Raw genomic sequence first — 27,508 nt, 5'->3', positions numbered from 1 at the left:
GTGGCCTGCACCATATTGTGAAAAACTGTTAAACTGCATAATGGGTAATTTTTTCAAGGAAAATAATATTGTCAAATGTGTGGGTGGGAAGGTAGGGGGAACAAGAAGTTAAATTTTGAAGTGAATGTATTCAAACTAAATACTTAGATAATTTCATCTGTTACTTTAGTTTCATAGACTTAAATTCTAGTATTCAGTTAAATATTGGGCAAAATTGCACTTGACTAATTTTTGAAAAGAAAATAACTTATTCTGTCATGAAATAAAACTAGGCTTTGTGTATGGTTAAACTGTAATTCATGTTTACAAAATACTGTAATTTTCAGGAAATCACTGTATTAGGAATGTGCAATGACTTATAAATAAAAGCCATTTTAAAACTGTTTGCGGCTTGTGTTCTAATTTTTTCCCCCTTTTTTATTTCTGTTCTTGCCTCTGTGTCTGAACGGGCATGTCTGTCCATTTCTTGGTTACTGCGGGAGCAGACAGAGAGCCAGGAACAGTAAGTACCAACATTCATGCTAATGTTTCCACATCTAGGAATGTAATAATCAGATGTTGCACTGTTTGTCTGTTTTGTTTTCCTTTTAGTAATTTTCATGATACTTGATGTATGTGTTTTCTGTTAAGATCTCTCTTGGTTTGTGCAGAACACCAAGTCATTTGTTAGATGGACCATATGGATGAGTTTTATTTTTGAGCAGAATGATTTTAGGCAAGCTTGAACTTTAGTTTGCTTATGGGCAGGTGGCAGGGGAGGGGAAAGATGCAAATCAAAAATTGCAAATATAACATTAGTCAGAGTTAAGGTATTTCCTCTAGGACTTTAAGGAATTAGAGTTGCAGAAAAGGTGAGAAATTTAAATGTGAGGATTTTAAATGTGTCATGGTGCTTGGCCCTAGGAGTTTCTTTTACTGCATCAGTTTAAGCCATACTAATGTCTTTACTGCTTATTTTGTGCTTCAGGAATAACTTCTATAGCAATACTTTTTTCCCTGTAATAGAATTGGTCTAAGACCGTGTTATATGAAAAACCCTCTCAAGAACTATTTTGTTACAGCTTTTCGTACTGTTTTGCTTTGAGTGATATTGCTGTACTAGTCTGTTGAACCTGAGCATGTGCAACTTCCATGTCATTTGAAATTACAAAGATAATTCTGCTTGTTTATGTCATAGGTGAATTTGGGTTCTGTTTTGTCCCTTTTCTAAATTAGAAAAGACAAGAAGAGGAAAAGTTATCTGCCAGTGTTAGGCTGATTTTTATTGCTGCTTCTTTAATATATATACTAGGCTTGCTTGACAGTTATTTACTGGAAACTATCTGCATATCCTTTGTGGCAGTTTTTTGGTTTTAGATTACTAAGCAAGAAGCATTCATTTCAGCTTACTTGATGTTGTTAAAGACAGCATAACCCCAGAAATAATTTTAGCTGGGTTTTCATTAAGTCTCAGACTTATTAAGGATATATTCCTCTGTGTGGGGCATACGTCTTTGAATCGGGTTAGTTGACTGCAGGAATCTTATTAACTGTTGTTGGGAGCTAAGGATGTTGCAGTGTGTGTGCATACATATGCACATGTGGTAGTGATGGCTTTGTGTTTTTATTTGGTTGTTACATTTCCTGTGCTTGCCCTGTTCCCTGTCATGTCCATCATGTAATTTACTTTTTGAGTTTAAAATCAGATGTTTCAGTGTTGAGAAATTTGGACTCTGAATTCATCTTATAGCTGAGAATAGTTCTTGCATGTGGAAGGAAAACTGTCAAAAATTTAATCTGGCTTTTGTTTGTGGGAGAGTTGCTTAATTGACTATGGATGTAAATTTTATTTAATTAAACTATGTAAATTTGTCACTGTAGTTACTTCTGTCTCCATATGTGTAACTCATGATTGCTTGATTATTATCTGAAGTAGGCAAGTTTTATGCTGGGTTTACCACTAAGTAACCTTTAAACAATCCGAGACTTTATTTCATACAGGAATTTTGCCATGTTGATATATTGAGTTCATCCTAGTTTCTTTTTTGTCTCAGTGGAGGATAATACTTCATAACTAAATTAAATCTTAATAGCTGAATACAGGTGAACTTGAACTTAAAATTGTTTAAATACAGTATTACATTAAAATCTTGGCTTAACAATGAATGATATCTTCAATGAAAGAATCGTAATTTAAAAGATGGTTAAGTTCAAGTCTGTGGCTGAAATGATGAGCTGGGAATTATTTGATCTTCAAACTTCTCTAATTCTCTTGTATTTTTAATGGATTTCTTTTTGAAATATATTTTTAACGATTATATGAAATTGGGCTCAAGTACACAAGGCATACCAGCAGGTCTGTTTGGTTATTATGTGTGGTTCCAGCTAGCAGTAGGCTTTTATGTTTCAAATCACTTTATAACATCTAGGTCATCAAGATAAAACCAATTTGATTTTCAGAGTAACATTGTAAGAGTAATGGTGCTGCCAGAAATCCTGACAAAGGCATACTTTCATCATCCAAGACACCAAAACCCATGCTGTTTGTAAGTTACCTAAATTTACCATGATATTTGGTATTACTGTGCAGTTTTACAGTATGATTTCTATCAGATATGTCTAATGTGATGTTTTAGCAGTAGAAGCTGACAGCTTTAAATGCACAAATTTGAAAAATTGCAATTTAGCACATGTCTACTTGTTTTTAAATTGAGTTTTTGTGACATAACTGAGTTGAAGCATATTGTGGCATATTTGAACATATTCATTTTTAAATTAGATTTGGGTTTATTTTTTTAAGTCTTCTTGTCTGGTTGCAGTTAACGAAGCCAGGCAAAGTAAGCAATTTTTGCAACTGAAGCTTGAAGTTTTGAGAGACATCAAAAGAAAAGAATTTTGATGTCCACGTTTTTTTCTTTAGGGAACATACTGGCAATGTTTTCCAAACTCATCATAGATGTTCATTTATCCCTTGTCTTCCCACTGGTTTTAGTATCCTTTTGGACAGCACAGAAATGCAAATATTCTGATACAATCAGTTGTGTCAGTAATAATTTGTAGACAGTGAAATCTTATCTCATTGTGTGCTTGGGATTTATATGAAGTTTGTGCTTATCTTTTCGAAAACTTTGAGCTTGTTTTCTAAGACTTAGGAAGTATTCATAAATTTTCAAGACCTTCTTTTCCTTCACTGTTGAGCATTGTTGCTGTTTTGTAAAGCAAACACTCTTTTCTTAGAGTAGAAGAATATTCTGTGCACTAAGCTCTCTGTCCTGTTATTCCTCTCCGAGTCCTGGAGAACAGGGACATAAAAAATTGAATACTACTTTTTGGATGATATTATGTGCAAGCTGTTTTGTGTTTTATTTCTTTTAAATGGGGGAGGAAAATCATAAAAGTTGCTATATGGAAATGTAGGTTACTCATAGCATAGCACAAATATGCTTCTTGGCCTTTGTGAAGAAAGTATAGATCCAAACCACAGATTAACTTCAACAGAGGTTGATCCTATATAAGAGCTATGGGTTGCTCTGTTGCAGTTTAGTTTGTAGCTGATTGAAAGCAGCATGAGTGTCATGACAAAGGACCAAGGGATTTGGGGGTATCTGGTATAAATTTTTTGGATACCCTGATTCTAACAAACATTAGCTAGAAAATAATGAAATCAACAGAAATCTTACTCCCTCTTAACATCTTCCAATTGTAAAATCAATGTGGAGAGTGACTCAAATCCATTCAGGCTTCTAAAATTCATTGTTCCTAATATGAACATACTAGTCTAAATATGACATAAAATGATGGTCAAAAAGAAGGTGAAGTCAGTAGCTTTCCATCACCACTAATTTACAACAAAACATCCTAACTTTATAAGTCAACTTTTGGGTTGTTGACATGTGTGTTTGCTATAAGCATATTCAACAAGTCAAAGTAAATGATTCTGTAGTAGAATAACTTTGAGCATAATCTTCTTGTGCCTTACCGGGGACCAGTTAAGTCCATCTTCCACCATCTACTCTATTCTTATCAGTGAGTCCTGGCAATAAGCAACTGACATTTTGGGTGTAGGTGTTAGACTTGGTCCTGTTTTCCCTACACAGCACGGGATTTTACTTGTTACTGTCTATGTATACATATCTGTAGATAGCACTTCTGTGGGTGGCAGCAGCAGAGATCCATTGCAATGGTTAAATAAATGCAGAGGCTTTTCTCAGCAATGTGGGCAAGCCCAAATTGTCACCCGAGTAACTGGCTGTGATGGCAGGTGGCTGCCTTTTACTTGGATGTGCAGTGGGTCATGGAATGACCAAGCACAGAGCAAGCCTGTGTCTGTGCATTGTCTTTGGGGGAAAGGATTATGAGAGTTGAGCCAGCACAAGAGAAGATCGTAATTGGGACCAGGTGCAGTTGAACCATGCGCAGAAATGTAATGCAAATACTGTTATTTAATGTCTGTAATGATCAGCATAAAGTAAATTGTCAGTTCTGTATGTACTAGTGAATTATCTGTGCTGTATTATAACTGGGGCTAAATGAGTTACTATGGGCTCTCAGCCTGTACCTCTGGCACATAGACTTGTGGTTTGGAAGTGGTTCCAGTGGCGAACAGCGTGGCAGTCAAAGAAGTGCATTCTGAATAATGTGCATTATATTGCTGATAGGAAACCTGCCTTCTCTCTGTGCATCATGGCTAGGTTTTTGCTTCACATTTGCCTGCTGGTGGTTTAGTGTTTAACTTTTGCTGGGAGCAGAGTTGTTTTAGAATCACAAGTTCCCTGTTATGTGTGTCCCTTATGCAGTCTGGTAACTGACAGAAAGCCGTGCTACATTAGACTTTTTTTCTTCTTTCAGGACTTACTTGAAAAGGAGGGCTTCATGTGTATAAAGTGAATTATACACATGAAAAGGAAAACACTTAAAACTGTTTTGACCACTTGTTCTGATCTGAGGTTTACGATTTGCAGATATTGCATCTATAATCCCTAATAAATCAAATTTCTAGTATGAAAGCAAGGATTGTTCTCAGTTATGCATCTACTTGGTTGAAATTAAGACAGAAACTGGTGGCATGCAATTTCTCTTTAGGAAATTAACTGTGTATGTATTTTTTTGGCCTCTTGGTACAAACTGATTTCTACTGAAGTTCAATTCCAACTGAAAATTTCTGTAGTGGTATTCAAAAAAGCTCATTATACCCAAAATAAAAATTCTTCTCCTACTTTTAAAAATCAAAGTTAGTTGTTAGTAGACCTGGTAGAAGAACTTAACAGATTATTATTTTTTAAAGAGAAGGTAAGGAGACTCTAATATTGTGAAGCCGTTGCTGCTATCTTCTGGCTGGCTCTATGTTTTATAGTGGACATACAGCAAATATAATCCCTGCCAGAGCTGAAATGAAGAAATGTGGCTTTTAGTATACTGTTCCCTGAACCATATTGTTACGCACGTAAGAGATATCAATAGCCCAAGGTTTGTATGATCATCTCTTTCTCAGTTCTTATTTGTATTTTCATTCACTTCCTTTCCTCAATGTTCTGGATCTACCATATGCACTAAGTAAAAAGATTCATATTTTTACATTGTTGAATGAAATGTTGCGTAGTTGGTGATTTGAATAATGGTAATAGGTTACAGTAGCAAGCTATTTTTTCATCCAGTGTTATACTTTACCTGATTTTAGTCACAATTGTTAGAACTTCCTTGAATTCCTATGGGACAAAAAACAGGAACTTTTTAATTTTTGATTTTACTGGTAAATTTTGTCAGAACAACAGCACAACCATATTTGCAATTTCAGGTATAGCTATTGTGAAAGAAGCTGCTCTACAACAACTTCTAGCATGGATGCTTTTGTTACAGAGAACAGTGCTTTAAATTAATGTAGTAAGTTATAGAAAGGCAGTGTAAATATGACCATAGGGGATATGTTTTGCTGAATAGGCTTGTGATATAATTGCATGTTCATGTGAGACGCCATCAGTCTTTTGAAGAAAACCCAAATCTAATAATCTTTGCATGTAGGACACAGTGGGAGGTGGGAGTTGCTAGGTATGTTTCACAATTTTGAAATTCTACAAGATGAACAGTACAAAATATTGTCAATATTGTCTGGGTAGACTTTACAATAAAACAGAAAAAAAATCAGTCATTGTAGTTACACATATTGGTTGTCAAAATTTGCAAGCCATAACTCCCAAATAGGCAGCTAAATTTTTTGCAGCTGCTGTCCCTTTACTACCTTTCTGCTATTCACACCTTATTTTGGCAAATTAAAGCAAGGAACTGAGTTTATTCACTTTACTGCATTTCTCTTGATCATTTATTCTAAACTCCTCAGTAGTAAAATAGGTATTTTCAATTATTTTTGTTAGGGAAAGCATCCTTAAGTAACGGACTTTTCTCCTTAAGCGATAAAACATCTCTAGTCAAGGGTGAATGGACAGATTGCTTCTTAAGGTGTTTCTACTGCTATAAACATGATGGATTCAATATTGTAATATTGAAAATGGGTTTTAAAGTTTTTCAAAGTAGTGAATCCCTGAGTTTGTGTGCACCTGGGAGGAGATAAGGGGTTAAATTCCAAGTGTATTTGTCAAGGCAATTAGTGCAATGATCAAACAAGCCCACCTTTTAGCTGCAAAACAATTTGTAAAGACATTATTCTTGATACTGAATTTCAATAGACTCTCCTATATGCTTTATGTAAGCCCTTTGGCATTTGTTTAGGTTGAATGGTCATGAATAAAAGAGCTTAGAGTTGGCTTTAAAGTTCAGCCTCTGAATTAGGAGAAAAAGAGGATTCAGATTGCCTTATGTACCCTGTTTCAATTTCCTTCTCCTTGGGGCTAAACATTTGTGTCTGCACGAAACTACCCTGGTGTCTTCAGGTTTTAAAGGGGAAGCTATTCAGTGCACAGTTCACTGGCAATTAGTTTATGTTTATGCTATATTAAGGGTAAATATCTCTGGCTCTTGAGTACATCTTAATATTTTCTTTGAGGGCTTATCTATATATCGATATATAGTGTATCAGGATATACTATACCGAAGTATATATCAGTATTAGGCTTTTCTCTTGAGAGAGTTACGTGTGTGTGTGTGTGTGTGTGTGTGTGTGTGTGTGTGTGTGTAAATGCTTATTTACTTATATATTTATGTGAGCATATCTTTATTTATCTAAGCATGTACTTGGCTTTTAGGATCTAGGCTTACCAGGTCTTTGTGAAAGGAGATTTTTTTCTCAACTCATTCAGTATTGTTCACAGAATTAACACATCAGTGAACAAATTGCCTTCTTGCATATGCTAATCCTGCACTTAAAAGAACTCATTGTAACACGTTTTAATGCTTTAGCTGGAACAGAGATGGAGATGGGAATCCAAGGCATGTCAAATTGTCATGTGACTGAAAAATGTCTAAAATGCTCTTTGGGTCAACAGTTTGTACTTAGCAAACTTAGCATGAAAGAAAGCAATCCATGTACTTTGAGGAAAAGATTAGTCCTTTCCTTTGTCTTTTGTGTGTGTGTTGGCCTCAGTTTTTCAGATCAAGTCTGATTAAACAACACTTTAGCCTTAATTTCACACTAGTAGTGAATGTTATGCTGGAAGTAAAAATATTTGATCTTTGTTTGGAATACATTTGTTGAAGGAATCCAATTGGAGTTCACCATGGCTAATAATTGATTACTGCATAACCTTATTCAGCAAATATTTGTTATTTTAAGCGTTAAAGGCAAGCTGGCATTTATTGTCTGTACCTGCAGGTGTAGAAATACCAAAGCCTCATCAATTTATGATGGTTAGAAGTGAGTCAATCAGATTATATTTAGTAATATCCTTTATTAAGTGGAATCTGAATATTAAAAAATTATAAAGTCATTGTTACTTGCTCATGAATAAACAGCAAGCCCACTTCTCGTAAACAGTAAATTCAGTTGAATTAATTAGTTAACTAGGTAATGAGTGACAAGTGAACTAAACTTTTGATAAGTTGAGCAATGAAAATCCAAGCTTCTTAAAATGTGTGAAGGTCTGTATGTTTGCCTGGAGGACTTTGATTTGAATTAAATTGAATGAAAGACTTAAGTGGGTATCACATCTCTAAAGCATCTATCATGTTCAGTTTGAGTTTTTAAGCATATGTGAAGGAATCTCAAAAGGAATTTTTAATTGATCTTGTTTTTTGTCTTTACAGAGTAATTCTCTGTTGGTCCCTGACAGTCTACGAAGCACAGATAAACGCAGGAATGGGCCTGAATATGCCAATGACATCAAAAAGAGAAAGGTGGATGATAAGGATTCCAGCCACTATGTAAGCAAATCTGTGTCAAAGAAATGATTAATTTATTTGCATATACTGTGCTTGTAAAAGAGCTGTGAAGAACAAGGAAGTGTGGAAATGTGTTTCTTATGGCAGTAGTAGTACGTGAATATATGTACCAGAGAGATATTATTTGTGTTGTGGGAAAAGTAGACTCAGTAGTTCGGGATATTGTTAAGTGATACTCCTCAACAGGGAAAACTGAGCCAGGAGTAGTTGTTTGGTATTCACAAGTGTTTTGAAACTTGTCTTAGAGTTTGACTTCCTTTTTGAACTGCTCTAAAACCTGAAGGTTTGTTTGAAATGGAGGATTTTGCATTTGAGGAGGTTTTAGTAAATTTTTCTGGTAACTAGCTATTACCACATTGAGTAATAATTACCATTGCAAATTGCATATGTTATGAGGCTCTACCAAGTTACTAAAGTTTGCTTCTGGCTGATATGGTAGTTTCAGCAGAAAGCAAATTGAAATTAAAAGTTCACAGTTTTGTGTTCTGTATTTTTGACGAGCTTGCTCGTTGCTTGGTTTCAAAGAGACACTTCAGTACAACAGTGTAAGATATGTGAGCCTCAGAAGGGTCACATAGGCTTTCAATTTCAAGTCTAAAGTTGAGCCAGATCACAGGATGATAATTGAACAAGTTTAAGAGACTAGGACTGGTGTGAGAGAGTTCTGAAAAGCAGAACTTAAATCTAACAGAACATACTGTACTTTGACATAGCAATAATGTGGCAATTTTTCTGTTTTTTTTGATCCAGATAACTACTTCTTGGTTAGTGAAACTCAAGAGAAAATGATAAACTTTATTTGCCCAGTATTTGGTAATTTCTCTCCACTTGGAGAATATCTTTGAGCAGCTATTTGGTATGTTAGTGCTGTTACAATCTTGCAAGTTGTATTTGCACCACTTTCTAATAACACTGTTTTGATGGGTTTGGCAAACTTCCCCATTTTACTCCCTCAACTTTGAGGGTTTGATATTCTATTGGCATTTTTCATTTTAAATATTTGAAGATTAACTGTTCTTAAGCTACATTTGATATAAAAAGAAAAGGAAGAAAAAGCTTGACTTGCTTGTTTTTCATATATTTCTACTGAAAGGAGAGGGAGAGGATATTACTGCACTGTAGAAGTAGGGTTTTTTAATCCATATTTTAAACGTGTTTCTGCCTGCTGCTTGTTTGAAATGGATTTTACGAATGAAGTCAGCTTCAAAATAAAGAATTGAACAATTTGAAAGTTCCAGATTCTAATCTTGAAGATGTTTTTATTTTTTTTTTGAGGGTTCCCTAATTTTGCAAATAAAAAGCTGCTGATTTTGAGCTCATTTTATATGAAGCCCTTGTAAGGACAATGGCAAAGGGGACATAAATTAGTTGTAGGAATTGTTGCTTTTGGAAAAAGATGCAAAATTAATTTTGTTTCCTCTTTTTGACTTCCGAGTAATTTTATGTTAGGATCTGTGTAGTTTCAATGTATGGGTTTATTAGTTAGGAGAATTTTCTGATATTAATAGCATTTTTAAGATATGCCTTTGATTATCCCAGTAAATTTCTGTTTATCAAGTTGATGAAGTCAGTGGAGTTCACTTAAACATTGCTTGGTAGCTAATTTTGCCCTCCTTCAGAATGATATTTTTGGTGAACAACTGTCCCATCTACTGTTCTCCCACACTCAAATGTGTTCTTACCTATTCTAGCACTCTGGGTACTTCATACTTCTCAAGAGGTGTTGGATAGTTGGAGCTAAAGCTTTCTGCATCTCTTAGTTGGATAGGTGCCTGAGTAGCAAACAGAGCAGTAATTCTGTCTCCAGTGGCACTCTGGGGTCTCTAATATGTTTGTGGTATTTCTTGGAGCAAGATTCTGTTAAAACAGAAGGGTAGGGTTGAATTTACCTGTTGGTTTGGGGTTCTTTTGAAAGGAAGCGATGGGGGACAGTTGAGCAATCTTGTATGTCTGATTTGTTTGCCTAGAAACTTTTTTACTAGAAGTACTTTTATTAGAAATGTCAAACTTGCCTCCACAAAAATTTAAAGTTTTGACATCACTTGACTTCTTTCTTTCTTTGGTTTTGAGTCAAGATTCACATTCTGATTGAACCACCCTATTGCACTCTGGGTATCACTAGACCACTGTGTATCACAGAATGTGTCTACTGGGGCATTCCAGCCTATATTGGAGATAGGAGGTACTTGAGTAACAGCAATCATGTGGCACTAGAGCAGCTCAGATGAACATAGATCTAAGTGAAACAGTCAAAATGCTGCAGTAGAACATTTCTATTTAGGAACGTCCGAGTATTTTGGTTTTCTTAGGCAGAAGTGTTGAAATGCGTAGCATTTCTGAAGCTTTTTCTTTCTTAGGACTTTCCATTTCAAAACTTACCTTTCTGGAAAAGGGGGAAAAATGCTCCTATCACTTGGAGAAGGATGATCCATCAAACATGCCAAAAAGCTCCCCTTTTCTGAGACTTTTTTAGGAATACACAAGCAGTAATTTCTCTAAGATTAACACATGAGTGTATGAACAGAGTGCCTTTCTCTTTTATGTTTATGATGGTAATGAGGAGTTTTGGACCATCTGCAACTTGAACTGATGGTGAGATCGTCATCTTTCAATTAGTACTACTTTATTTGGGATTTATTTTTGAAGCAGAAATAAGGCATTGTGTTTCTGTTTTCATGGTTCTCCCTATTGCTAATAAATTATGAAAGGCTGGTTATTTTTTATTTAGGAAAAACAAAAAATGTCTGAATAGATGCATAATCTTTCTCTCTGGGCTCTTATTGTACTAATTGAAATGAACACTATTTATTTTTAATAGGACAGTGATGGGGACAAGAGTGACGATAACTTGGTTGTAGATGTATCCAATGAGGTAACTTTTTTCTTTTTCATAGTCTTGATGTTTGCCCAACAGTTAAAGGAAAAGTGGGTTTAGATGCTAGAAGAAAAACAATCCTCTGTGTGGATATGTTAAAATATTCACAATATCTGCTTTCCTGCAGTTACTATGTCTTCCTCTGAGCTTTGTCTGGTTACCTTCTCCACTTTTCCTTCTGCTGCTTTGTCCAGGTCTGTTCACTCTGCAGTTAATGTTCTGAGGCTTCACAGCTGCTCTATAATGTAGAGAGTTGTGTAAGATATGTGTGGAAGGCTGAGGTTTTCAAAACTACTGTCTTCAAATGTAAAAGGAAGACATCTAATGTTGTATTTAATAGTAGGACTGTTATTAAAAAGATTGCCTTAAAAATTGTTTGTATTTTAACATCCTCTGTTAAAGACAGCATTTTCCAGAAGCATTTTTTTAGAATGAAGTCAGTCCATTCACAAGATCTTCCAGAGATTTTAGACACTTTCTTTTCTTCAGGGCAGAGATTTGGCAATGGCATCAAGGTGAGGGGATGGGTGTTCCCTTTTCTTCATCTTTTATTTTATGCAACAAAGTGAAGTAGGAAGTCGCAATATGGTAGTGAGGTTCTTCAGTTCTGTGAAAAGCACAGGGAGAGAAGCTGGTAGAGAAATGTCTTTAGCAGCTCTGAGTGCCCAAATTACAGCCAACTAGAAAAATAGGTATCAAACTAGCGATTTTAGTAATCCTTTCAGAAGCCCTGCTTACAATGAAACTGCTCAATAATTGGTCAGTAGGCTTAGTGCCCTCTTGTGAGGTGTGCTTCCTACCTAATACTAATTTTATAAGCCAAAGGAGCATGGAGAACCTGCAGGGCTCTGATAGCATTTCAGCTCGTGGGGCTGGGTATTTCAGGTTAGAATAAATGCAGAAAGTACTTCTGGAACAGAGAAAAATAATCACCTGAGAGGTAATTTCAGTTTTTCCTGTAGATTTAAGTAGCAAGGCAATTGTAGTTGGTGTTTAGGAAAAAAGTGGCTGATATTGTGGCATATAAAAATCCTCATACAGGCTATTCAGTTAGGAGTTGGACTTGATGATCCTTGTGGGTCTCTTCCAACTCGGAATATTTGTGAAATCTGCGAAAGCATGCATCTTTATCTCTTCTTCTGAAGGTAGAAATTAGCAAGGTCTGTATTGCCTGAAAGAGATTATCAAAAAGTTTGTCACTAGCAAAGTGTAGAGAATGTACGCAGAAAAACGGTACCAACTTACTGCAGTTACTTTTGGTCTCCCTTGTGCTTACGATACATTTTGTGCACTTGCTTTAGATTGTTCTTAGGTATACTTAGATTGCAAGCTCTGTGCTAGGGAACAATTTATGATTACATGTAGTGTAAAATAAAAACAGATTGCTTGCTATATGATTTTACTTATGTCTCTAAATTGATGAAGGGATTTCAGCTTTTTTTCTATAAAGATAACAAAATGTTTTGTTATTTGAACTTGCTGCTTAAATTCTCCTAGGATTTTTTTGTCATAGACTCGTTAGTGGTGTTTGTGTACCAAGGCATGACAGGGTTCTGTACTGTTCTTCCCTTCCAACTGTCTTAGGATCCTTCTTCCCCAAGGGCAAGTCCCACTCAATCACCCCGTGAAAATGGTGTAGATAAAACCCGCTTACTAAAGAAGGATGCCTCAAGCAGTCCAGCATCTACAGCCTCTTCAGGAAGTTCCACTTCCCTCAAATCCAAAGAAATGGGTCTGGTAGGTAGCTGTATGTTGTCCAGATAAATATTCTTTCTTGTAAAATCTAACCCTGTTCTCTTGCAACTACTTGTGACACAAAGTACCTGGCATTAAACATTTGAAGCTGAAATCGACCATTGTTTTTCCAGACCTTTATAGTATTACTCAGCTTTCCTTCTTATAATTTTCTGCTTTGTTTTGATTTCTTGTATTTGCTACATTTCTGTCAAATGAGTTACAAATTTATTACAAAATACAAGGGTTGTTTAAACGTTGTTTATTTTTTTTCTGGAGCTGTAGCTTATGGTTTAACATAATCTGTATATAATCACTAAGAAGTGCTCCAGATTTTTCTTAAACTCTTCCAAATAAGCAGTTATTCTCTGAAAACTTTTTCCTGCAGTATCACTGATAATTTGGTCAGATTATCTGTACCTTTTGTGTCATGTTTTTTTGTTAATATCAATCGAGGTGGTATTTTGTTTTTGTACTTAGATTTGCTGTGCCCAATAATAATTGAGATATTAATGATTTCAAGCTAAAATAGTTTGGTGATGCATATGGTGTTGTCCTGAAAAATTTAGCTCAGGCATCTATTTTTTTATGTTAGTGGAAGAGGAAAGATATCTTTCTACATTTCTTATTTTAGTTTTGGCAGCAATCAAAAAGGTCAGCATTTCTCTCTCACAAGCTAATGTTGTCATCATTGCGTGGATATATGAAAATTGGCTGAGGGACTAGGTAGTCGGTGCCCAGCATTCCAGTTCCTGTTGTGATAAATTGTGTAATATGGCCTAGATTAAAAATAATACTCTTTTAATTTGTTTAACGATACCAGCATGAAAAAGCCAGTACGCCTGTTCTGAAATCCAACACACCGACTCCTCGGGGTGATGTGCCAACCCCAGGCACTAGTGCAACTCCAGGACTTCGTCCAGGCCTTGGCAAACCTCCAACAATGGACCCTCTGGTTAACCAAGCTGGTAATCATTACCTCATGTGTTTTTATGGTTCCAAAATTAGTCGGTTTTTACATACATAGTTCTTTGCGACTGTTATAATGCAAACGTATTGCATTATTCTTGATATCAAGAGAGGGCTTAATGAGAAGCAGATGTTTGGATTATCAAGACTTTGAATATGTTTCTATCTTTTATTCTTCTTTGTTTACTTTCATCTTTATCTTTTTTGCAAATAATCTCTGGATTATTGGACTGAATGCAAAATAAAAAGACTTCTCAGAAGTTTCTGGTAGTTGTTCTGTGTGCAATCCCTTCTACAGTCTTTGAGTCTACTAGTATTTGCTGCACTACACAGCTTGACAAATGCTGGGCAAAGTTTACTTTCGCTATTCAGGCTGTTACACAAAGTTGGCTTCAGACATGAGCTTTGTAAACCATGTCTGTCAGCTTTACTGCTTACTTTGTCAAAGAAGAGATTACTGTAAACAGGGGAATATTACAGGAATGGAAATAGGTAATGCTAGAAGAGATTGCTAGAAATAATCAGCAAGTTCAAACTTCAGTAGATCTTACACTAAGTAAAAAGAGCTGGTGGTTATTATTATGGCAATGTGTCTTGACAGTGTGTGTATGTAAGAGGGGAAGGTTAGGCATTGTAGGGGAAGAAAAGGACTGTTTTCTTCTCTGTATGCTGCCATATATAAATAAATGTACTTAATTTCATTATTCTCTAGCTGCAGGTTTGCGGACACCATTGGCAGTACCAGGACCATACCCTGCTCCATTTGGAATGGTACCTCATGCTGGCATGAATGGGGAGTTAACTAGTCCAGGGGCAGCCTATGCCAGTCTGCACAATATGTCACCGCAGATGAGTGCTGCTGCTGCTGCAGCTGCTGTGGTTGCCTATGGAAGATCTCCTATGGTAAGCCATACGTTGCATGCAATCTCCGTCATGTGAATTGTGGTTCACTGAGAAAATGCTTCATTTAGCACTGCTAAATTCCCAAGTTGTAACAGCACCAAAGGCTTTACAGCTTCACTGCGTTTCACTTTGCTGCGTGGCTGCAGAAACAAATTTGCACCTTGAAAACAAAGAATCTCTGTGCATTAATGTGTATTTCCTTTTTTTATTCATCTTCATCAGTGATTTAACTGATGAGTAATGCCAAAAAATTATTTTGTGCTGTAAATGAAAAGATAGTTTTGCTAGCCACAAAGTATTTCATTGTAATTGTGTACTAGACGAAGCTGTGCCTTTTTTTTGACGAACCACACTTGTGTTCCATACAGACATAACAAATTTTTCTTGAAGAATGCAAAAGCTTTTTTTATCTATGTCTCTGTCCCTGTATTTTATTCTTTTTTTTGTGGAAATCAACCTATGAAGTTGATCGGTACCTGTCTTGGAGCTCTTTGCTAAGGTGTGTTAAGAATAGTTGCTGTTGTGGATGTACTAAGTAAATGGAGCATAGTAGTTATACCTGCTGTCACATGGAATAATCTAGGGGCCTGATTCTGCAAACATGAGCTTGATGGCAGTTTTTATGCATAGACGAACTTACCTACTTGTAAATTTGCAAAATTGGATTTAAGCTTGTCATCTCATTATTGTAAGTATGACTACTTTTTTCAAACTGGTAAACAGGGCTTTTATGTGGAAATGTGGAAATTCTAATTAGCAGACACCCTTCTTTTAAAGCAATAACGGTTTTTGCTCAGGTATAACATTCAGAAGAAAAATTGAAGTATTTTTCATCCAGAATTTTCTGCTTGGATTATTTAATGTTTGTACTTACTCAGGATATGAAAATGTGGTGGAATTGCAGTATGTAAAGAGAGCATAGTCTATTTAAACTGTAGAAAATTTGTTTACATGCTACGATGGGAGAGATCTCTCAGCTAATGTGCCCACACAGAACAGTGTGGAGCCATGCACAGATCCTAGCTGGGGCCTAGAGCTGCTTTCCAGCACTTCACTGTGCCAGCCTGGGTACATGCTAGCTCTCCCAGAGGTAAAGAGCACTAGGTGGCTTCATGCTGACATACCATGGACTCTAATTCCAGGGTTAACACAGGACTTTGATTCACTACTAACACAGAGCTGCTTGTGTTATGCTCAGTGGTGTGAATGCATGATATATGTTACTGGTTTTCTCTTTGCATATGAATGCTTCTCAGAAGCATGCCCAGGAAAAATATCTTCGTTTTGCCCCCCAATGAAGGGTCATGCACTTCTTTAATACTGTGGGTAAAAGGCACCTTCTGGTTAAATGCATAATATCTTGGGAATGAAGAAAAATGACTTGCTGAATGAGAAATTGCAAGTATGAGATTAATTCACTTTTCATTGTCAGGTTGGGTTTGATCCTCCTCCTCACATGAGAGTACCTGGAATTCCTCCAAATCTAGCAGGGATTCCTGGGGGAAAACCGTAAGTAACTTTTAAGATTTTGGTAACATCTACAATATCTAGAGAGAATAAAATTATATTGTGTCACAGAACAAGAATTTCAAAGGGGATAGTGTCTGGTTGTTCTCAAGAGGTTATTTTAGTCTTTTCCTGGTAAAAGAAGCTTAAAGATTCTCAAATGGTACTTATATCCCAGAACAGGTATGCATATACCTATTTCCAAGAAGGAGTTGCTGAAGGTATACTTTTAAGGTTTTTTTTTTTTATTTCATCCTTTCTGGGGGAAGTTAGAGGGACTACAAACTGGTAGATGGTTGTAAAATGTGTTAGATAGAAACATATTGAAACTAAACTTTACACTACACTGAGGATAAATGTGTAGTGCAAGCTTGCAGACTTTCTTGTCTGGCACCTGCTTTATCAGGCAAGAGAGTCTGCAACTGATGACAATGGGTGTCTGAAGCAGTTACTTAAGCAACAGATTACACACACCTTACATAATGGAGCAAGCTATTTAGAACTTTTGTATGAATGTACAGCTGGAGAGCAAAAGAATGATGAAGCAGTTGTGGAACAGGTGAAGCATAGGTGTAGAATAGCTTTGACAACACATTCTTTTTATTTAAAAATTTTAGTTATTGATGAAGCAGTTGTTAAATAAAATACTTCTGCAATGCTGTGGATTATTGATGTTGCAGTAAAATAAATTCACCAGCATACACTAAATTTTTAGGTAATGTGGCTTTGATGTACCATTGAAACTGAACCTACCATATGCAGTAGACTCATGAGCATGTATGACCTGTTAAAATATGTGATTATTTTTTAGGTATTTCTGGACAAGTAGTCTGTGTAGGTACTAACAGAGCAAATTTGACTCAGCTGTTTATCTGGAGAGAATGAGGCAGAGAGAATTATAACAGGTTTTTCAACACTGTGTTAGAACATCTTTGTCTCCTCATGTTTGGCGGTCATTCCTGTCTTCTCTTTCAACAGGAAGTTGCAATTAGAGTAGTTTTCCTCTAGCCAAGTACTTATATAATTTTGAAACTCATATTTTGCACTTTCTGAGCTCAGTGTTCATGTTACATGTTTCTAATGTCTTATTTACCAATCTGTCTTGGTTTAATTTTTCCTTTTGCTGTTTCAGGAAAAATTAAAAAATTATTACTTGTAGGATACTGTCTGAGTTCCAAGACAGGCTGTGGTGAAAGTTATATGCTCACATGTTTTTGTTTGCTTTCATTTTAAACTCCTATTAATAACTAGGGATATGTTTTAATGTCAATCTTGCAAACATCCTTGAAAGTGCACCAGATTACAGGCAAAAAGCTGTATTTTCTTCTGATCTTTTCTTATAACAGTAGGAAAGCAGCAGACTTTATTTGGAAAGCCATTCTGAATGTGTTTTTGTTGTTACCCACCATGCTTCTGAGAACAGACTTATCAATCTGTTGGCAGTGTGAAAAACCTGTTAAATCTTGGTTTTACTTAAAGTTGGTGGTATGTTGACAAGAATACTGGGGTGAGGGCTCAATGAGTTGGTGTTATATATCAGATGGTGGTGTTTTTAAATTCAATGCAGTAACGAGAAGGCTTTGTTCTCAAAACATTCTTTCATTAAGTGGCAGACTCATTCTTGCTGGCTTTAATGGAATTTGGCATACTTACATAAAATGCTTTTGAAGATGGCATAATCCAATGGCTGTAAGTTTTTACTTCTAAGTAAGTATATTCATAAGCTTTCAGTGACTTTTTTCATTATTAATGCCTGGAAATATTTTATATTGTAAGCTATCAAACGCTGTTTTTCTGTAGCTGAGTTCTGGTTGTTACACTGTTCAAGACAAAAGGACAGTGCATGTCTGCTGCTGCGCTTTGTATCCTGGTATTTCATAGTTAAGTGACTATCTGTGGAGTTTGGTTTTATGCATTTTTGTGGGTTTTTTTTCTTGTTTTTTTTTAAGACATCATACTTTAATTAGGCAGGAATTGTATGCTTTATATCAATTTGAATACTTGGAGTAGCTGGCAGATAGTTTAGTTTATTTGCTACATTCTTGAGTAGTGAATTAATTATTCTGAACTCTCCTCAGCATGTCAGATGATATTTGCTATATACTTATTTGGAAATTGGAGGTTTAAACTGAGAAACTGGGTTGTATGAATAAAACTTACTATGTTGCTGTGTATAGGAACTCTGCAGGTTCTCTGTGCTGTTTTGACACAGATGAAGAAAAGTCTTTGGATGCAGTAGAGAGAAGAATATTTCTGTTATTCAGAAATAATATAAGTGACAGTATACTGTTTCTCAGAACTCTTCTAAATAAAAGGCACAGAAGTTTGTCTTGTAGTTGTTCTTTTAATAATATTTATTTAGTTACAAGTATATATTTACATATTAATTGATATATACTTAGCTTGTTTTATATTAAATTGTAAGTGCATTTGTATAAGACAGTTTTCTTTGTTTGCTGTGGTTGTTAGCCCAATACGAAGAAGGGATCTCTTAATGCTAACTGTCATTTGGCCAAAGATGGATATTCATGGAATCCATGATTGGATAGCTATCTATCATATAGGCAGAATGTTCAGAGTGAGACAGAAATCTGTGCTAGTCATGAGGCTGAACAACACTTTCTGACCTACCCTGTCAGTTCTAAAAAAAGATGGTGGTCAATTGGTGCCTGTTAAGAAATATCTTGAGCTTTAGAGAACTCAAGGATTCGCTGGATTTTACTAACTATTGACTCTTTTGAGGCTGGACAGTGAAAATGCTTGTCAATTTTGAGAATTCAGACCTGTGAATATGTCTAGTGCATTAAAAATGAAATTTTCTGTTAGTGTAGCACTGTAAGTACAGTCCTTTCCAGAATTAGCAGAGTAAGCCCTCTTACCATGGTGACTTGTGGAGAGGAAGCCAAGGACAACAGCGATTAGTCATTTGCACTGCTGTCTCCATTACTGTGTTCTTCTGGGGACAGAAGCTTTCCTTGTCTAGAGAGAGTCAGTCTGGCAAACGATGCAAATTTTGTCGAAGTTACAAGGTATGTGTAACAAAAAGTTATACCATAATACTTAGCAGATACAAGTCACTAGACCACCATACCCATAAGTATGCTGGCAGTGGTGATATTAGCATTACATGCTGCATATCTTCAAGCAAACAGGAGCATTTACTTTTTTGTATACTTGTCTTGGCAGAGGGATTTGGCAAAGTCTAGCCATTTCTTTCTACAGTGAATTGCAGATAACTTGCACTGTAGAAAAATCTCTCTTGGCTTGTACAAAACTATCCCTGGTCTGTTTGTTGGGCCATCAAACTCAGTCATCCTGGGTCCTGATCAACTAGTATTAGAAGCAAATGCCAGCTCATGATGATAAAGACAGACTATTTCTATGATTGGTATAGCCACACTTTAAACACAGGCATACTGGTAAAATTGTACATAACGAAAAATACACTGGGTAGGTTTCTCATGTTTCAGAGTAGGAGAGTCATCACAATTCTACAGTACACATGAAATTGTGTACTTGAAAAGTGTTCTCTTCTATTCCTGACACCCCATGTCAATCAGGAACTGAGAATCTCTGTGTATGCATCTAAGCATTTCAAAACACCAATTATTTAGGTATTTTGAATTGAACAGAACATTTGAGCTTTAACCTTCCATTAAAAAAAAAAGTCACAAACAAGTAAATTAATCATCTTGAACATGCTGGAAGAAATTGCCTAATACTTGCTTAATTGTCTTACTTCAGTCCATGATAAAAGCAAGGGTAGGCTGAGACTTCAAAGTTGTGTAGTTTTGTGTACTCTTACTGCTATCAAATATTCTGCAACTGACTTAGATTTGGACCCCAGGATGGGGTGCGGCTTTTCAGTGTCTTAAGTGCTATGACTCTTTAGTTGGATTCTATAGATGAACCTGAGCAGTTGTTCAGCCTCAAGCAGTCTTGTTGCCACTCCTGTTCTGTTTCCTCTCTCATCCTGTGTCTGATCAGTTTAGTGAATAGCTGCTTTGGGACAGTCTTGTCTCTATTTCTCTTGGATACAGATTTCTAGATAAGTCTTTATTATTACTGTAATTTTTCATACAAAAAAGAGCAAGGGTGCCGTGGGACAAAATACATTTGATATACATGTAAGTGAGTGAACTTTGCACTTCCTTTCTTACCTTACATTTCCTGTTCCTGACATTTCTATGACATAAAAGGTTTGTCTTCTTTTGCACTTGCTCATCCTCTGTTTCTGTATATTCTCTGAGCCGGCTTTCCACTCATATGTCCTACCATGAAACATAAATGAAGTACAGGAATTGCATGTATATGAACTATTAATTTCTTCTCTGTCTTAAAGCAGTTACTGTTCACCAGGTTTTACCCTTCCCTTCCAAGAAAACTGTGATATTTCATGGGGTGACTATTTCCACTGTTATCTTCTGTATGAAAGAACTGTACAATTCTTTCATCTCTCCTCACTCTTTTTCAAAGCAATATCTTCTGCTCTGCTTCTGGGTGTGTTCAGTTGCTTTGTGATGTCTGTTACAGATCCAGGCATCTTGCATGTTCCTTCATTTCAAACTGTGTGATGCTTGGGAACATGTAATAAAATACTTTGAAAATACTAGCTTATTGCTCAGAACAGAAGATTAAATAGAAATATCTGTTGTTGGGTTCTTGGAAGATGGATGCAATACTAATAGTTGAGCTACAGTGAACTTTTCTGAGGAAGAAAGTAGATTTGGAAAAGAAAGGACAATTCTGAACACAAGAATATATTAGAAAAATAAAGGTATCACTAGAGAGAGATGGCAGATCGTTAGTAAAAAGAAAAAAGAATACTCATATCTCACCATTTTTTATCCATTTTGACCTCTTGTAGAATGCTGTTAATGTAACAGCAGCATCAAAAGCATGAGATATGGATGTGCTTAAACCACAAGCAGCAAAAAAGGAGCTCACTAGTATAGCAAAAACCAGCCTTTTGCAGTAGTATTTTCATTATTTAAAACAAGCGAAGAAACCCTGTACCTGAAACCTTTATTAGTTGGTGTTTGTGCCCTTGTCCTTGAGTAGAGCTGACTCAGCATTTGAGTGACCATGAAGAAATAATTTCTTCATGGTACTTCCCCTAAGGAGGAGTGTTTTTATTCAGTGCTGGTATTTCACTTCCTCAACCCTCAGTTTCCATGTGCTTGAAATCGTGCACTGAATACAAATAAAAGGTGTTTCAGAAGAGCCAAGACTTATCTGAAAAACTGAGCCTTTCAGCTTTTCCAGTATACTTATTCAGGAAAACAATTATAATATGATGGTATTGGCTTTCTGAGGAAAGGTGTGAACAACCACTCTACATGTTTCCATTTTCTCTTTAAAGCACTAGTTGCGAGGTAGAAGGAGGGGCATGTGAGCACAGCTGGTGGTGATGTTAAAGCTAAGATGCAGAAATCAAGCAAAACTTTATCTTTGGCTAGTGCTACTGCAATGCAACAGGTACAAACCTCCTGGAAGAAGGATGAGATAGCAGTGCCAGGTGAGAGACTGCTGCTGTAGGACTTGTGGTGTAAAGACTTGAAACTGCTGCCTAGAAACCAGGGGCTGAAAGTTCTTTTGATTATCCAGGTGATTGAGGGATAGCAGCCATGACCTTGGGATGTAGGTGTAAGGGTAGAATTTAACCTGCTTCCCCACTACACAAACACTTAAGTTGAGGCAAGCTGAAAATTTCTTTTGTGTATCCTTATCTCCCTCTGAGGTTTCATGTGCCTGTATTACTTGGCACTATAGCTCTGATTTTTATGAAAAAGATGATTGGCAAAGAATTAAAATTAAAAATATTGTGTTTTTCTTGCATCGTAGTACTGTAATGGCTGATTTTTGTGTTTGTTTTGTTTTCTCTTTTCTTCTCTTCCCCAAAAGAGCCTACTCCTTTCACGTTACTGCAGATGGTCAGATGCAGCCAGTTCCTTTCCCTCCTGATGCCCTCATTGGTCCAGGAATCCCTCGCCATGCCCGTCAGATCAACACTCTGAACCACGGGGAAGTTGTGTGTGCAGTTACCATCAGCAACCCCACAAGACACGTGTACACAGGTGGGAAGGGGTGCGTCAAAGTCTGGGACATCAGCCAGCCTGGCAACAAGAGCCCTGTCTCTCAGCTGGACTGCCTGGTAGGTGAACAGGAACTTGTCCACACAGGTAGCTTCTCCTTAGAGACTCAGTAAGGAAATAGCTGTCCTTGACTGGATTTTGTTCATATGACAAGGAAATAGCAGGCAGATCTGTTTCCTGGTGGGTTTTTATTTAGCACATAACAGGTTACAGAGAATATTGCTGGTTTGTTTAGGGACAAATATCATCACTAAGGGTCAAATAACAGATCAGATTTCTGAGTAGAATGATTTTTTTTCTCCCTCTTCCCCCCTCCTCCACCCATTATGCTGATGATTTTTATGCATAAGTTTAAAAGGAATGCAGCTGGGCTTCTGCAGGGCCGCTCAGAATCTTCCTAGTTCTTTCACTCATGTGATGAGTGACAATCTCATGTTTTGTAAGATGGTAACAACCATGATGAAATAATGCGATAAGGTACCAAGGTCACTTTAAATCTCTCTATACTTTTGTTCATGATCCACAAGTTATACATATAGGTTGGTTGGTTTCACATGTGCAGGATACAAAAGGGACTGGGTGCAGTAGTATAGGTATCTGAAAAGCTAACTCAAAGAAGGTTCACTCATGGCTCACTAAAATATTCTTCTCTTCAGAAGCAGTGTAGGTGTTTGTGAAATGTTAATTGAAAAGACTTAATGTCGTAAAGCACAGCAATATGTATTCTAAATGAAAATAATTCAGTAAATGGGCTGAGTTTTTTGTTTTGATTTTGATTTTTTCACGCTTTACCCTTTATTTATTGCTATCCTTTTGTTAATTGCCTAGCAGTAACAGTGCAATTGAATAGGTATTCTTTTCAGGTATGTGTCTGGATACAAAACCTTAATTTTAGTTACAGAGCAGTAATGACTGATTAAGCCAACATTTCCACTGCACTGCTTACTGCTCCTTTGCCGTGAATTAAGAAAAAAAAAATAGGAGTAGTAATGCTATTAACTACATTTTTCAAGTGTTTTTTTTCGTGGTTTTGAGTTATGCATCTTAACCATCCATTTACTAAAGAACTGCTGCCAGTCAAGCAAACTTGTAATAAGTGAAGGAAGAAGTGTCTTCTGTCACTAACTCTCCTGTAGTACCTCGCAATCAGCAATAGTATCACAAACGTGAAATTGATAAGTACGATAAGAATCATGTTGAACCGCAAAGGACCAACATAAACATAAGACCAGTATGGGAATACCTAATCTTTTAACTTTAATACTGTGAATGCAAAATAGTATTTGAAAGAAAAATTCCAAAACCTGAAGGGCATGAGACTTGAACTATATTTTCCTATAGGGTTGTCTGAATGCCAAATGAAAGATCATTTGCTTTAATATTTCTCCTATTGGTGACCTTTACTTATGGAGTGCATTTGCAGAAATGCAAGCTTATTTTGTCTCTGTTTTTGTGTAATGAGATAGAAAACTTGCTATTCATCAGGTTTGCAATAGTATAGTCTGTGGCAACAGGAGTCTGCACTTTTAATTTCTGCAGTTGCAGTCTCTAATTAGTGATGACAAGTAGGTGTTTGAAACCTTTTAGAGTATGCTGGTTCCTCTTCAGTACTTTGGTAATGTTAAAAATAGCAAACTCTTTAAAACTTTGATGTAGTTAGAGTCATATTAGTGGTCATTACTGGCAAGCATGTATTAACATAACTGAGGTGATTTGTGTTGTACAGAATAGAGATAACTACATCCGCTCTTGTAAATTGCTGCCTGATGGATGCACCCTTATAGTTGGCGGGGAAGCCAGCACATTATCCATATGGGACCTGGCAGCACCAACTCCTCGTATAAAAGCAGAGCTGACATCCTCAGCACCTGCCTGCTATGCACTGGCTATCAGCCCTGATTCCAAGGTGTGTTTTTCATGCTGCAGTGATGGGAACATTGCAGTGTGGGATCTGCACAATCAGACATTGGTCAGGTGAGTCATTACTTGTTTACAGAAGATTTTTGTAGAAGTTATTCTTTGGACTGCTACATAAATATTTATCTCCCTGAATAGGGTTCCTGACAGCAAAGTAAATAGTATCTCTTTATTCAAAGAATATGGCTTGCACCCAAGTTAGGCAGAAACTAGTTTTGGTATCTTCAGCCTAGTCTTGGAAGATGTGCTTTCAGGGCCTAATGGTTTGGTCCATAACTTACTGCAGTCAGTGTAAAAGTTCCTGTGCGTTTCAAATAGTTGGGATTGGTCTGCAGGTTTCTACAAGCAGCATTTCTGCTGGTTTGTGATCAGTATAGACTGAACATGCCTTTTAGGGAACTCTGAGGTTTGTTCTTTTCCTATGTCTTAAGCCTTGTTAAGTCATAAAAAGAATTTTCAATTCTTATTTAATGATGTTAAGTAGGAAAATTAATCTTATAGAAGTAATGAAAGTGTGGAACCTCAGTTCTTTAGGATAGCACAGGGGTTAACTAGAATATAAATTTTATAAATTTATGCTTACCAAAGTAGTGGTGGCTTAGAATATTTTGAGAAGAGATAGTCAAATTTGGGAAAGGCCATGTTACCTTAAAAGTTCTGAACACAAACACTGAAGAATATGCTTAGTCTGCTGTGTTTCAGTTAAAGTTCCTGTATATCAGTAATTATCTTAAAATTATATCCAAATAATCATGTTAACATCCATGCAAATTTTGCTTTCTGTTGAACTTCTGAGCCAATAAATACGATTTTATTCATATAAAATCTTCCATTTGCCCTGTGCATGCTTAGTCCCTGTAAAGGTGCACTTTCTCCATCTATAACTGTCTTGTTTTTTAAATGTTTACTGTAGGTGTTCCCACCACTTTCTGGCTGATCTTGCTGACACATGGAATTTTGAGATCAGAGCTACAAAACAAAATATGCCTCATGACCTTTCCATGGCAGCTCTTAGTGATTCATACCCTTTGTTCCCAAGCTAGTTGTCTTTTCCCCACCTGCCCTCCACCTTTCACACTGAGGCATAGGATTTTGCCAAAGGGTTAAGAAAAACTTGAGATGACCTTCTGGTTGCTGAAAGCTGGGAGTTGCTAATGAGAAGGACTGCACCATTTAGATTTTTCTAATCTGCCACAGAGAATGCAACTTTGTGACTCAACAATGCTAGAGTTTAACTGTCTGGATCTCTATCTAGATCCCCTTCTATTAATATCTGCCTTTTATTTATCTTCTTGACTTGCAGCCGAAGAAAAATACAGAAGCTGTTTTCTGAAATTGGAAGTTTTGTTCCCTGAGCACTTGATTTAATCTGAGTTGTCCTTAGTGGTTTTAACTAGAGTTACTGTGCTTTAGTATTCTCACAGGTGGGGTTTTTTTGCTATTCAAAACCTGATAGGAAAGATTTGACTTATTCAGCTAGCCATGATGCAGTTCATTCTTCTAGCACCTGGAAAACTTTTTTGTAATACTGGTATTTAATGCTTAGTAAAAGGGAGGGGCTAATTCTTGCTCATCAGCAGACACAGAAGAGATAACACACATGTACAGAGTCCAAAACTAACACTACAACAGTGTTTACCTTGAGCTCTGGCAGGAAATAGTTATTCAATCTGGTTTTTTTATCAGGCAATTCCAGGGCCACACAGATGGAGCCAGCTGTATTGACATTTCTAATGATGGTACTAAGCTCTGGACAGGCGGTTTGGATAACACTGTCAGATCCTGGGACTTGAGAGAGGGGAGACAGCTACAGCAGCATGACTTCACATCACAGGTAACAGGATTTTCCTGCAGCTTGGGGGACTGTGTGCTGTGGGAAGGAAACACTTAGGATGAGAGATGAGATTGAGCCCAGTGCAATTGGCACATTGTTCCCTCTCTTCCTTTTGGCTGCTCACAACACAATATTTTGAAGCTTTCTTATATGCTTAGAATCCAGAACAAAATGATAGCCTGACACTACTCTTTTTTCCTAAGTTAATAGGTAAGACCAGGAGTTATTTAGTTACTTGAATTTTGAACTGCAGTCTTGCTGTTGAACTATTTGAATTTGTCCTTATTTCTCTCTCTCTCCCTCTCCAAATTAATTTTAACTGCAGAAGGAAGAACTTAGTTCTCTAAAGATAGTTTTCTATAACTATCTTTAGTTCTTTAATAAAAGGTGTAAATGTGGTATAATTTTCAGATATTTTCCCTTGGTTATTGCCCTACTGGTGAATGGCTAGCTGTGGGAATGGAGAGCAGCAATGTAGAAGTGCTACATGTAAATAAACCGGACAAATATCAGCTGCACCTTCATGAGAGTTGTGTATTGTCACTCAAGTTTGCTTACTGTGGTAAGTTGCCCTGAACACAGAACTGGAGATCGGAGCTCTATTTGTGTTTTGCTAATTAATTATTATATAGCCATGGCTCATTTGATCATCAAAATTTATTTAGTATCTCGGTTTAAGTAATGAATTAATATCTCTGCTTTATGAATTCACATGCACTTATCTACAAACAACCATCCGTTTGTCTAAAGGCTGCTGTGAGGATTGATTCATGTGTAAAAAGCTATTTCTGTTTACAGAGTCTAGGGATTTCCTAGTATGTAATGCACTGCAAAAGCATGAGTGTCCACACTGATTGTAAGCAAAAGTACTATTTTGATTAGTGGTGAGAGCTTTTATAATGGTAGTTAGTTAACAGATTTCATTGATAAGAATTCAAAACACAAAATTTGTCAGATGTTCTATTTCATGTTTCAGTAGTCCTTCTGGTTTATATTCTAGGTAAATGGTTTGTGAGTACTGGGAAAGATAACCTTCTTAATGCATGGAGAACTCCTTACGGAGCCAGTATCTTCCAGGTGAGGGTGATATTGCTTTTAAAGAAAAAGTTAGAATACCCAGAGTCCCAAGAGTGGACTCAGATATCTTAATTTATGTGATCTATCCTGTTGCCCTGGTATTTTGGTGCTGAAAAAATCTCCAGAGCAGTTAATTAGGGGTGAGATAAGAAAGGGTTTATTTTGCCAAGGCTAAGATGTTACAAGACGCCGGCGTCCGTGCCTGAGATGTTACATTTTATAATACCCTCCATCCAATCCCAGATGTGTCCACCCTGTGGCCTTTACTCTGGTCCGCCCCAGGGTCCACCC

General features: G+C 36.6%; 1 protein-coding gene across 6 annotated transcripts in view; it reads left to right on the top strand.

Annotated features, from left to right (window-relative positions):
* Positions 1-27,508, top strand: part of TLE1 (transducin like enhancer of split 1) — a 100,443-nt gene that overhangs the window by 41,582 nt on the left and 31,353 nt on the right. For all 6 annotated transcript variants that reach the window (XM_017806244.1, XM_017806243.1, XM_017806239.1 and 3 more), the window contains 12 exons: positions 486-502; positions 8,173-8,289; positions 11,126-11,179; positions 12,767-12,919; positions 13,740-13,884; positions 14,598-14,788; positions 16,221-16,297; positions 22,199-22,448; positions 24,116-24,363; positions 25,993-26,140; positions 26,552-26,702; positions 27,141-27,217. In XM_017806244.1, the coding sequence (XP_017661733.1) occupies positions 486-502; positions 8,173-8,289; positions 11,126-11,179; positions 12,767-12,919; positions 13,740-13,884; positions 14,598-14,788; positions 16,221-16,297; positions 22,199-22,448; positions 24,116-24,363; positions 25,993-26,140; positions 26,552-26,702; positions 27,141-27,217 (1,628 nt within the window). The remainder of the gene's footprint in view (positions 1-485; positions 503-8,172; positions 8,290-11,125; positions 11,180-12,766; positions 12,920-13,739; positions 13,885-14,597; positions 14,789-16,220; positions 16,298-22,198; positions 22,449-24,115; positions 24,364-25,992; positions 26,141-26,551; positions 26,703-27,140; positions 27,218-27,508) is intronic.

The sequence above is a fragment of the Lepidothrix coronata genome, unplaced genomic scaffold (genome assembly GCF_001604755.1).
Source record: "Lepidothrix coronata isolate B3197 unplaced genomic scaffold, Lepidothrix_coronata-1.0 Scaffold14, whole genome shotgun sequence".
Lineage (NCBI taxonomy): Eukaryota > Metazoa > Chordata > Aves > Passeriformes > Pipridae > Lepidothrix > Lepidothrix coronata.
This window is presented reverse-complemented; position numbering and strand designations above follow the sequence as displayed.